This window comes from Pseudonaja textilis, chromosome Z (assembly GCF_049901715.1).
Source record: "Pseudonaja textilis isolate UNSWEBS1 chromosome Z, rPseTex1.2, whole genome shotgun sequence".
In the NCBI taxonomy this organism is placed as follows: domain Eukaryota; kingdom Metazoa; phylum Chordata; class Lepidosauria; order Squamata; family Elapidae; genus Pseudonaja; species Pseudonaja textilis.
The window spans coordinates 80,410,210-80,423,766 of record NC_142008.1 but is presented as its reverse complement, the minus strand read 5'-3'; the positions used below and the strand labels follow the sequence as shown (position 1 = coordinate 80,423,766).

General features: G+C 33.5%; 1 protein-coding gene across 1 annotated transcript; it reads left to right on the top strand.

Annotated features, from left to right (window-relative positions):
- The first annotated feature begins 2,733 nt into the window (after positions 1-2,733).
- INO80C (INO80 complex subunit C) lies at positions 2,734-13,355 on the top strand. The gene is made up of 5 exons (XM_026721717.2): positions 2,734-2,892; positions 7,133-7,243; positions 8,125-8,236; positions 11,576-11,643; positions 13,100-13,355. Exons 1-5 carry the CDS (start codon positions 2,890-2,892, stop codon positions 13,229-13,231), a joined length of 426 nt encoding a protein of 141 aa, XP_026577502.1. The 5' UTR covers positions 2,734-2,889; the 3' UTR covers positions 13,232-13,355.
- The last annotated feature ends 202 nt before the right edge of the window (positions 13,356-13,557 follow it).

The following is a 13,557-nucleotide window of genomic DNA, read 5'->3' as shown; positions in this document are numbered from 1 at the left end:
ACCAAGACAAATTCCTTGTGTGTCTAATCACACTTGGCCAATAAAGAATTCATTCATTCATTCTATTCATTCACTCATTAAGATTAGTTGGTTTCTCCCAGTAAGGCAATAAGTTATAAATCTGCCTAAGATAAACTTGTGTTCACTCTGCAGAATCACTAGCCTCTATGCAGAGGTGGTACTCAGCAGGTTCTGATCAGTTTTGGAGAACCAGTAACAGAAATTTTGAGTAGTTCAGAGAACTGGCAAATGCCATCTCTGACTGGCCCTGGCCCCATCTGTTCTCTGCCCAAGTCCCAGCTGATCTGCTGGGTTTCATTTTTGTTGCCCTGCACAGGAGAACGGAGCTGGAAAGTAGGCTAGTAGTGTGGGGAGGGAATGGGATTTTGCAGTATCTTTCCCCTGCCATGCCCACCAAGCCACTCCAAGCTCACCAAGCCACGCCCATAGAACCAGTAGTAAAAAAAAAATTGAACCCACAACTGCCTCCACTTACTATTAGTTATTGTTATATAATCTTTTGTTTATTATATAATGAGTACCAAGATGGGCTGTAAGCTTATTTAACTTATCATTTTTAGGCTCACTTTGCCAGCATTTGAGTCATTTGAAATCTTGGCAAGTCTGAGGGTCACCTGATGATTAAAAGAGGGTTGTTTACCCAACTATTAAAGCTGCTAGATGTATTTGGTTATTAATAGAAAAGTAATTAAATTTTGACTTGGAATTTTGAGATAATGCTAGCACTTTCTTAGTAATTCTAGATTGAAAATAGAGATTTTAATTGGAATTCTTGGACAAGAGATAAATAGCTTGAACCAATTGATTAGTAATACCAATTTTATATATTTTGATACATTACATTTTGAATATAACTTACATGAATCATCTGCTTGGCAATATTACAATTAAAGCATATATCATTAAATAGCACCGATCAAATGTTTTAGCAGCTATTTGATCTTTAAGAAATGCTGTATTTGAAATAAAAATTACAATCTAATTTTACATAAAACTCAAAAAGGTTAGGGTTAAATTAAAGAAGGTTAAAATTGATAATATATAATTGGAGTAAGGAATTGGAATATCCAGTTTTGAATAGCAAAAAACCCACATTTTAAGAAATATAAATTATTCTTATGACCTAAAAATGAAATTAATTCATCAAAAAATCATGGAATTTCCAAGGAATGTTGGATATTGGATTATTTACGCTAACATTGATTTAAATTATTTGATTACATCTGTTAACGGTTCTTTAAATGATGTTAATGCAACTCCGGAGAAAAATACCCAGTAAAATATAAATATGATTCTGACTTATATTTAAAAATATGAAACATGACATTTTATGGAGAACTCTGGCTTTAATGAAACTATGATTCAGCAAAGATAATTATTTTACATATTTAGAAAAATGATTACATTTCTGAGTAATTTTTATTTTATTGAAATTTTATTTTTTGAAATGTCTATTTTGTAAAAATGGGAAGACAGCACAATGTATGATCTAATTTTAATATTTTACAAGATTGAGACATTTTTATACTATTATATGGAACTTTTTTCTTCAGTTTTCATTCATTTTAATCAAGAGAATATAGAACTTTCTTTTGTGATTATATTGATCACGGCTGCATTTTTATTTTTATTACTATATTTAGGTTTGATTATTATTTGTATTCTATTATAAATTACCAAATTAAGAAGAAGGAAATTTGGTGAAAAAGTTTGATGATTATTAGATGGCAGCAGAGATAATCTAATGCTATCTGGATTTTGTGACTCAGATCTGTAAATGCAGGTAGTCCTCAACTTACAACCACAGTTGAGCCCAAAATTTATGATGCTAAGTGAAATATGTTAAGTGAGTTTTGTCTCATTTTACCTTTCTTGCTACATTTGTTAAGTGGATCATCACAGTTGCTAAGTTAGAGACATGGTTGTTAAGTGAATCTGACTTCCCCATTGACTTTTCTTATCAGAAGGTTGTAAAAGCTGATCACATGACCCCAGCACACTGCAACCATAATAAATAATACGAGTCAGTTGCCAAGTGTCTGAATTTTCATCATGTGACTGTGGAGATGCTGCAAAGGTCGTAACTGTGAAAAATGGTCATAAGTTGCTTTTTTCGGTGTCATAACTTTCAACAGTCACTAAAGAAACTGCTGTAAGTTAAGGACTATCTGTATAGAAGCTATCTGACTAAATCAGTGTTTAGTACATGCAATCACATTTGTGATAAAACCAGTGTTTCTGGAATGACGGTTCATGAAATATATGCTACTTATAACAGTCTGCTTCATAAAATGACAAAATTGCTTAACTACATAAGCATTTGCTATATGAAATCACAGGTTGCTATCACTTAACCGCTATTTGCTGTGTGAAATACCGCCTGTCATTTAAACAGTGCTTACTGTATTAAGACATCAAACTAAGGTCTGATATATGAAATTGAAAGTCTGCTATTTAAATTTAAATCACAGGTCTTGGTATAAAATAGGAAAGACCATTCTGCTACAAAAAACTACATTAGTGTTTAATGCTTGAAATCACAGAACTCTTTAAGAGCTTTGCCGCTCGTCTTTACTTGCACTTATTTCCGGCATAGCTAGACTGGAAAAAGTTATAGAGCCGCAACCGAAGCTAATGCTTAGTGGCCTCGCCCCCTTCCCTGTATGCACCAATCGGGAAACTGATGCGCCTCTTCACGAAATTACTTCTGAGAAGCACTGCCTAGTTTTCGACTGAGTGACGTGATCTAAAGCTCCGTTTGGTTTCCGTCGCTCTTCTCTTGGGTTTTTCGGGGGAAGATGGTGTTTTGTTTTTTTTCCGGCGAAGAAGGAAGTTGAAAACCAGCCGTGCTCCGGAAAACACACATTTATGGTAACCCATGTTTTTACGCGATTTATATAACGTAGATAATTTTAGTGATGTTCAGTGTTTAGCTTTTGTATATATACATGGCGTATGCTGCTTTTGCCACTTGTGGGTAATTTAGTTCTAACTACGGCGTGCTATAAGGGGGTAACTCCATTTTCTATCGGAAGTTTCAGAAATAGTAGAGAAATAGAATGGACATGTGGTGAGCATCCTCTTCTGATGGATAGAGCCAAACAGCCTCTTCTGATGTAAAGACCTGGCGCCAGTGAAATACGTCAGACACAGCGTCGAGCCTGCTGGATGGTCTATAATTTGAAGTCAGCCTATTTAAAAGATAGAAATTATAACACTTAATATAATACATAACTTCCATTTGGATTCTGCTTGGTACTTTCTAAAACTACACACTGTATTTTAAAAAAAGAAAAAATTATAAATGTATAATATAATTAGAACAATAATCCATACCAATTCAATTCTATCATTAATATTAATATTCATTTAAATCTTAACATTTTACACATTACTTTTCAGATAAATATCATACTTCTATGGGAACACTTATAAACTTTCCATAGTTAATTCTCCCCAACTTCACTTATATTTTATAAAACATTGAGTAATTAAAATGTTCCCGTTCCTTCCTAATTCAATTCTCTCATTTATTTTGTTTCATTTATTTTGTTCACAAAAGTTTCACTAAATTACACTGATTATTTTATCCTTCTTTTTAATCATATGTTGTTTCCAATTTTCTAACATTATTTCTATTACAAATATAACAATACCATCTTATGTACCTTCACAGAATCCCTTTTACAGTTAGATTTTCACCCATTATCTGTGAATAGGTCCATTCTTAAAGGAGTACAGCCTGAGCTTGTTGGATTTCGAGATCTTGATACTCTGTTTGAATGCATTAAGTGCACAACTCATATATCATCAAAAAGAGTTCCCTGGAGAAAACAAAATACTGGAGTATTTGTGAAATGGCCCTGAACCATACTGATTCGAAATTGTCTTCTGTAAGAAGGGAACTAAACCTGTAGATCTTTCATAAAGATTAATACATTCCCATCACTTCAAAAGTATATCTGATAATACAAGTGTAAGCCATCTCAGGAGCAATTGCAAGACATTAGAACTTTCTGACAATCGTGGGTATCTACACATTCATGGCCAAGGTACTCAAAAAAGAATATAACAAAAGTATTACAATTTACATATTTTCACAAGTCCGCAGAATTCAAATATCTACGGAAAAAACTGTATTATAATGTTATTAGTGTATGAAGATAATTTTTAGCACTTGCCTCTTTTGCAGGCAGTAGAGGCAGGGAGACAAAGAATTTAGTATGTTTTAGCATGCAGTAAAATGCATTAAAATGTTTTTAGCACAGGATTTTAGTGCAGCTTGCAACCTTCCCTGCTGACTTTCAGGGTAGGCTGGCGGAGAAGATTGCAAATGACAATCATGATTTCAGAGACCTTGGCAAATGAGTATAAGTGTAAGTAGATTGCTGAGCACCCAGAATGAAGTCATATGACTGTAGGATGGGGTGTAAGCAATGTGTGGTGATGTTGGAAGTGCTTTATGGGCCATAAAGCACCCTTTCCCATGGCTAATATCAATTTAAACAGTCATTAAACAAGGACTACATGTAAAACAAAATGATCAGAGACATACTTTTATACATAGCCTGCATATCATTCACTCGCCTACCTGGATTTGCATGTTTTAATATTTCTTTATCCATTTTCCATCTTTAATATAATATTTTATTAAGGTATTGTATGCATCTACTTACTCTACTTTTCTGACACTTAAGAGTGTGCATTCTTTCAATTCATTTTTCCTGTAAAATACAACTACATTAGGCAGCCAATACATTCAAAGCAGGGAAATGAAGATGACGGGACTTAGGGAGTCAAAGGACATAATTTTGTATTGATGCATGGGAACTTTAGATGCCTTCTGGCTTTACTGCAATCTGCATCTCTTAGTAAAAATATCTTTTGCTTCAACCAAATGGGGTTGAGACTTTTCCTTTCTAAGATATCAGACTGGGGTAGGTCTGACAATTTATTTTACTTCCATCATCATTCTTAATCACATTCAGCAAGCACCCTTAAGTTTTATATTTACACAAAACTATGTAATTCAGCTTATTTCAATTTTCTTTCTCTATATCAATATTTCTTAAACTTGGTAACTTTTAAGATGTGTGCTCTTCAGTTCCCAGAGCTCCACAGCTAGAATTCCATAGAACTTAGAGTTGCCAAGTTTGAAAAAAACTGATCTGAATCAATGTATGCAATATAATTTTCTTCTCACATTCATACATATTTCAGTGATCTGCACAAGAACAAAAAATCTTTGAACTAACCCCTTTGCCTTGAAAAGCCTTATTGCACTTTTTTTGGTTATTTTATCAACATTTTTACATTATTTTTTAATATTGTTACTTTTTCATATAGAACAATAATCATTAGAGTGTTAAATAAGTCACATAGCCACACCATAAGCAAACCACAAATATTTTGATATTTCTATAGTTATGCCTGTGTTTGCAGAATTTTCAAAAAATGCACTTTAAAAACATACCACAACAATAGAACTTTCCCAATTAAGTACAAGAAACATTAAAGCAAGCTATGAGTAGCTGTCAAATTATTATGGCAACTGGGATAGAATTGCCTTCATTAAGTGATGCAGTTGTAAAGCACAGCTTTACCTAATTATATCCTTTAGTGCAACAATCCTGATTACTGCTGTAACCTCAAAACACATGGGCTTTTAAATAGGAAGATGTGAGAATCCCAGGTGGGGAGATGCATCAGGGTGCCCTGGAAAGCATGGACATGTTGCAGGGGTTAGGGAAGACAGGGAAGAGCCAAGGAGGGCTAGTAGTGGTTGCATGTGGGTATCATGTGCAGTAGAGTAAGAAAAAACAGAGGTGACTTGAGTTATCAGAGAAGGTTGCAAATGGCAATCATGTGACTATAGCTACCTGAAATGTCATAATCACAAGTTGGCCACCTAAATGCCCATCATGTGACCATGTGAGTGCTGTGATGGCTGGAACTTCAAGGACTGGTCGTATATTTTTTCAGCACTTCAGTCACTTTGAATGGTTGCTGAACAAATGGACTTAAGCCTGGACCTGTATGCAGAAAGTTCTTCTTTAGCAACTGTCATATTTACAATGAACGTAGAACATAGAATCTTCACATCTATGACTTTTGCAGTTGTATAATACAAAAGATAGTTTATATAACATCATAAGCATATAAACAGCTTTACTTAGCAGCCTTTTTGCTTACTGACCAAATTGCTGTTCCCAATTCTGGTCATTAAAGGAAGACTGCCTCTAAACAAAATAAACAAAAATAAAAAACAAAACTACATAAAAATAAGCAATAATAAGGAAATAGAAAAACAGATATGAACAATCTATGTATATCACTGAATATCAAACATTTTAGCAATATACAAACATTTCAAATTAAAAAAGAAATATGTTGTAATTATCATAAAATGTGCCAAAGAGAAAAATACAAAATAAATGTTTTTATTTTTTTGCTTTTTCAAAAATGCAGAGAATGTACATGAGTTGAATCCAATCCTCAACATAGAGTCATAAATGTTTTTTCAATTTCTCAAACAATTCTGAACAAAATATGTGAAAGACACTAACTAATTTAGTGATTACAGAACATGAGTTCGTTTTGGAGTATTGTGTGTGTGTGTGTGTGTGTGTGTGTCTGTCTCATATATTTGCTATTATGATTTTCTGATTTTCAGGGGGAAGTAGAGTATTATTAAAATTAACCCTAATAGTTAACTGCCTTTCACTATACAGTAGTTCCAGTACATTTAATTATGCCAGTTTAATACTGCAAACACTCTATTTTGAATAATTTTTGTGCAAAGTTATGATGAGTTTTCTGAGCAATTGCTTGGGCTCACATAGCAAGTTAAGTCATGTGTCATGTCTTACAAATTACATTGGCTGGATTTATATAGTACACTAAGCCAAAACCAAATAAGCCACTTTATGATTTGGTAGATATGAAGCCAGTCTGTTTTTATATATTCATGGTTCAGGATTACTGGTTTAATAGTGAGCAAAACAACTCACAGTAACTTTGATAAAATTCTGAAACAAGCTTGAATTAAGGGTTGGATTTTATAAAACTGCATTTATTTCTCCCTCAAATTAATATATGTATTTTTCCCCAGAGTGCCAATGCAGAACTAGTGAATGAAAACAAAGCCATGACGATCAATACAAGCACAGGACCAATAGAAACTTCTATCAAGCATTTTCCTTTTAAAGCTCCAAGATTTATTGTATGTATTTTTTTCCACAAATGTATTACATTTTCTTGAGACCAATAACCTTTTTTATCTATAGTAGTTTAGCTATGAAATGTGGAACTCATTCAAGTATTTGACTATGTAATTCCATATTTCTCTTCCATTCTTCCTTCCCTCTGCTTTCAATTACTTTCTTTCTAATCTCTCTGTCCTCTTCCTAATCTTTTTTAAATGTTTATCTTTCTTGCCTGGTTTTTATTTGATATGCACAGTATGCCTAATAACTCCAATTAAAACCAATATTATTAAAATAATATATTTAAAATAACAAATAATATAAGAGGACAAAAATTTAAATCCTAATAAAGTTATGTTGGAAACAGATATCTTCACTTAGTATTATATGGGGTTCTTGTATCCAAGTAATTTACAATCTAAAGAACTTTACATTGAAACTGATAAAAAAACAAAAGCTTCATAGATTTTAACCAATTTTTATCTTAGCTGTTGATAATTGTAGATTAACTAACATTATATAGAAATAATGAAAAATGACTTTTGGTAAGATACAATAGAGCTATTAAAAAGGGAATGAAGAAGCTGGTTAAAAAAAATAACAACATAATCATATTTATCAAGTTCTGGAAACCCATGAGTAACCTTCCTAGCATTCTGTTTCACCATTTCATTTTATGTTAAGACAGTTTCCAGAAAGCTTTTCACAGGTTTTCTTTGAGTGTAAACACACTGGTTCTTATGCAGAATAAACATTTCTTCTTTTAACTTGCAAGAAAGAACTCCCCAGCATTTCTTTTAACATAAAATAAATAGTTAAACTGTTTTAATAAGTGCTGCAACAAAAGCTATTTAAATAGTGTCAGTATACTTGTTAAATATACGCTTTAATATTCCAGCACTCTGGCACTGGTGGAGCAGCAGCTGGCAAGAAGAACAGAACATGGAAGAATCTGAAACAAATCCTTTCTTCAGAAAGAACACTGCCATGGCAATTAAATGATCCAAACTGTAAGCTCTTTAGATTTTTCTTACATATTTATAAATAACAGCTTGTGACCAAGTAGATTTCAGCAAAGGAAATTGAGGAGGATACTTATACAACATGGACAAAAAAATAATTAGAATGACATGGAATTGTACTATGCATTTTGCATATTCCCTTCCTTTACAAATAAATTTTCATATCTCAAAAAGACAGTTAAAATACATTGAAATATGGGGAAAAATATAGCCATTATTTCAAAAGATATAATTATCACAGATAACTATTTCTAAAAGGAGAATACCTAATGACTTAGAAATGCTTTAAAAGTAAAAAAAAAAACATATAAAATGCATCTGAAGAAAAGTGAAAGAACATTGTGGTTCTTTGAAGAATATGAAGAAATATTATTTTGGTGTTATTACCCTTTCTCCAACAATATGGCCTCCCCCAATAGGAAGTTCCAGCATGTTTTATAGGCATGAAATGAAATTAAGCCCCTCCCCCCAAATTAAGGCCTATATTAAAACATGCGTAATGGGGGAAATGGCGGGGGGGCTTGCTGTTAGGAAGTACTTTTGTTGCACAGCTGGATATGGTGCTGCCTGCGTTGAACCTGATACAAAGTGCCCCACCAACACCGAGATCAACATCCAATCCGTCACTGCCCACCTGCCTGAAGATGCGGGCGGGGGGGAATTAAGTCACCCCCAAAAAGACGGCCTAGCCATTTTTTTCGGGGCTCAAAAAAAAAAAAAGACCCGGCCTTATTATATGAGAAACACGGTACTTGCTTTGACAGACATATTTGTTTATACTATAGACTTTTATGCTTCCCATAAAAGTTCAAGAGAAAAGTAATTTCTTGTTTTCCACTTAAATGGATACATTACTTGTTGATTTGATTTCAGTACTATGTATTTTAAAAATTATTAAATTTAAAATTATTCTTTCCTCTTTCCTCCCACAAAAATTATGCTTATTTGTCATTAGAAATATTTTTTGAGCTCAGTTTAGAAGGAAATGTAGTTGTCACATTTCAAAACTTATTTGTACAGCTATCATTCCAACAGTAGTAGTTGTCTTCATCTTATTTTCTGTTGTCATGCTAAAAAAAAGAAGGGGTGGCTCGGTGGTTAAAATGCTGGACTTGTCAGCTGGAAAGCTGGCAGTCCAGATTCAAGACCTGAGTAGCACACAACGGGGTGACTTTGTGTTCTCATCCCAGCTGCTTCCAACTTAGCAGTTCAAAAGCATGCAAATGTGAATAGATAAATTGGTACCACTTTTGTGAGACGGTAACAACTCTGTGATGTCATGCTGGCCACATGCTCATGGAAATGTCTTCTGGGATCACTGACTCAAGAGCCTTGAAATAAGCATCTCCCCCAATAGTTGGCAGTGTAAAATCTGCAGGGACTCCTTTTACTAAAAAAAAGTACTGAAAACACATTATGTGAAGTGCTAGCTGAATCAAAAGGTATACATCATAGTTGAAAAAAATGCAGTTCAATGTAAGTGGTGTATGTCAACTCTAGATATCTAGATTTATTTAGCTAGCAGAATCTAATTCCAAAAGGGTTGTTATAATCATGATTGGTATTTCAGCAGAAATATTAATACTGTACATAACGTTTTTTGAAAATATTTTGGTTTTTGTTTTTAATTTTCATAATTAAGGGAACTGTGTACTAAAGCAGAATCTTAATGTCATACTGAAGCATCCTCTACTGATGGAAAAAAAAGCTGTAGGTTGGGTTTTTTTTAAGACTAAGGGAACTCTGCTGTTACAATCATAATAACACAAATCAATAACACCTATCCAAAAATAAGATTCCCATTTTATCCTGAAGGATATTGTCATGCCCCTGGTGGAGACTGACTCTGAGGAAGAGGAGGAACAGCCAACAGGGAGTGGAAATGTGGCTCCAGAGGTGGTGGAGGAGGCTGGGGAAGGGCAGAGGCCAGCTGAGCAGCCAGAGGAGGACCCAATCCCATCCCCTATCCATCCTAGGGCATGCAGGGAGGAGAGGATCAGGGTAAAACGTGGTCTACTCAGGAGGAGAGGGCCATGACCCTCTTCATGGGTTGCAGGTGTGAGATTTGCATGAGAGTTTGGACCTGCATGCTAACAGATGCTGGAGACAATTTAGTGTTTTATTCTTAAAGAAGGTTTATCTTGGTTGGAGTTCTTCCAACGGACTGTACCTGATTATCTTCCTAAAGTTGGCAATTATCTATCCTGGTCTGTCATGGAACTTTATTCAGTGCGGTTTGTTTTTGGTTTTTGCTTCGTTATCGGGAGAGAATTTGAACTGTATTTCTTTCCTTTGAAATGTTTTTTTGAAAATAGTTTACTCCTCCGCTGTGAACAATTAAACACTGAAGCCAAGTTGAAGGCATTAAAGGACTTTTATTTATGTTTTGGTTTTTGTTATATTTCTGAGATACTCTGGGTCATCACAGATATTATCATAATAAATTTCTGTAAATATACTTAGTTATTTCCATCTGTTTTGTCAGATGAGATTAATGTTTTAATTTCTTTTATTTCTTTTCATTTCAGAAAAATGATCATCACATCTTTCTCAAAACTGCTGAAATTATTGTTTTTCTGGGAAAAGATTGTGATAGAAATTTCTTAGTGAAATAAATTTGCCTTCTCTGATAATGAAAAGAACCTAATTACCTGTTTCAGATTATTATTGTTACCAATTAAAGTAGCAATTATAATATAATTTTAGAGAGGGAGTAGAAAATGCCAATATTCATCTGGCTACAGTGCTATTTTGAATGGAAGACTTGATTTTGAAGCAGTGGCCCCACTCAGTCCATGAAGTACACCTTTTTCATCCTTTTCTAAGTGTTTATATTGTTTTTGCCAAAGTTTGTTTTTGTTCTCATTTGGGTGGTTTTAATTTTTAAAAAAACCATTTTTGCCTATGCAATATTGGTTTTTTAAATCTGTATTAATCATCCTATTGATGTTTTGCATTTGGTATTGTATTTTTAATAAGGTATATATTTTAGTTGAACTTTTTGTAATTCTGAGTAATTTTCAGAAGGGACATTCTCTGGATGGAAATCACTTGTTAAGAATAAGATTCCATAATTTGAACATATTGTAATTTAAATTGCTACTCAATTGGTACTTTACAATTTAATTTAAACGAATACTTCAAATTTCAAAAGCATTAGAATCTAACTACATGTCTTTGCTTGGCCAGGACACTATCTGTATATTTATGCTGATTGGAAAAAAATATGGCACTAGATTAAAATTTTTAATGTAAATTGCCTGAGAATTGGAGGCCAGCCAGTGTATCAAAGTGAATCTAATTTCTTTTTAATTTCTTTTTCCCCAGACTTCAGTATTGATGCTCTTACTTCATTTAAACCAGTCAAAAAATATTCTGATATTTCAGGACTTCCTGTAAGTATTTTAAACTTATTTTAGAATTCAACTTTTCTCTGTATTGGTCTAAATACCTCCATTGTTGTTTAGCAGTTTTCTAATAAAATAATCAAAAACAAATCCAGACTGAAAATATAAGTTATAGAACCTTGGGGGTGTAATATCATTTGCCTCAGCTCTTGTCAACCTAGCAGTTTTTCCTTGACGAGCACTAGATCCTATCCAAGAAAATACAGTTCAATACTGAGAAAAGTAAGGTCCTACAAATAGGCAAGAAAAACCAAATACAGAGAGACAGACTAGGTGGTATCTGGCTCAATAGTAGCAACTATGGAAGAGATCCAGGTATCCTAGTAGACCACCAGACCACCTAGTAGACCACCACCAGGCAGCACTATGTCAAAATAGCTAATACAATCATAAACTGCATCAATAGAGTGATAGCATCAAGATCAGGTGAAGTGATAATATTGCTTTAAACTGCACAAGTGAGACCACACTTGGCATATTATGTCCAGTTCTGGTGACAATGATACAAAAATGCCCATACCCTAGAAAGCTTGCAGAGAAAAAAGAAAGATAATAAGGAGTCTGGGGGCCAAACCATAGGATGAATTATTGAAAGAGCTAGTATGTCTAATGTAACAAAAAGAAGGACTAGTGGTGATATGATAACAGTCTTCTAGTAGTTGTGGAACTATCTAAAAGAAGAGTGTTAACTTATTCTCCAAGGCCAGAACAAGAAGTAACTGATAGAAGATCATTAAAAAGGGATCCAACCTACAACTAAGGAGAAATTTCTTGACAATGAGGACAGTTAATGGAACAGCATGCTTCTGGAAGCTGTGGATAGTTCCTCACTGGGGTCTGGACAGCAAATTGTTCAGAATAGTAATAGGATCTCCTGCAATAGGCATGGGGTTGGACTGAAAGTTCTCCAAGGTTCCTCCCAACCTATTATTCTATATTATATGTCCAATACGTCCATGAGTTTTTCAAGACTTTTGCAGGACTAGCAAGGAAAAAACATTATAACCTAGTGAAAGGACATAGTGAAAGAACATATATTCCATAATAATGGAAGTGAAACAGCATATCTCCTGAAATCATAGGTGCTCCATTTCTGGAGGTTTAAAGAAAAGTTTGAAGAACCATGTCTGGGATGATATGAGAATTCCTATATTTGGGCAGGAGGTTGAACTAAATGACCTCATAATTCCTTCAAATATTAATGATATCTTTTTTAGGTATTGATAACCATTATTATTATTGAAAAATTAGTTAAATAGAAAATCCATTTCAAAATGTATTTTAAAATTTGAACTTTTATTATTATGAAAACCTGGATGGATAGAACAAAGGAAGAAGGAAAACTAAATGACATGTTTCCTATAGTATTGATTTTTGCTGTTTTTAAAAAGGTGCAATTTCTGATACTTTCACTCAGATATTTCAATATGTGCTTCTCTTACAGGCAAACTATACTGATCCTCAAAGCAAACTGAGATTTAGTACAACTGAGGAATTTGCCTATATCCGAATGCTTCCTTCAGATGTTATTTTGGGTTACCTTACACTAAGGAAAGCAACAAATGTTGTTACTTGAGAAACAAAACCAAAGCCATCATCATCTTCTTTAAAAATGTAGGATGTATTCTATATAAAGTACAGAACGTATATTATCGAATTATAAATGTTATCAATTCAATTAAAATATGTATTATTATTGATTCAGTGTTGATATTTATTTTTCCTTTTTTCTATTATATTGATGATAGTGAACAATATGCCCAACATTTGGTTGCAAAGGCTTTAGTAATCAGTTTATTAAAACTGAGAGTAATTAGAGTATAACATTTCCAATAAAACATCTCCCCCAGTTGACTGAATCAAAAAGGGAAGAGATCATTAAGTTTAGTTTTATACTAAATA

What these genes read in the sequence shown, in the direction of transcription:
- INO80C (XM_026721717.2), top strand. An exon ending in TTAAAGCTCCAAGATTTATT is followed by an intron (nt 7,244 to 8,124) that starts GTATGTATTTTT and finishes TTAATATTCCAG; the next exon opens with CACTCTGGCACTGGTGGAGC. An exon ending in GCAATTAAATGATCCAAACT is followed by an intron (nt 8,237 to 11,575) that starts GTAAGCTCTTTA and finishes CTTTTTCCCCAG; the next exon opens with ACTTCAGTATTGATGCTCTT.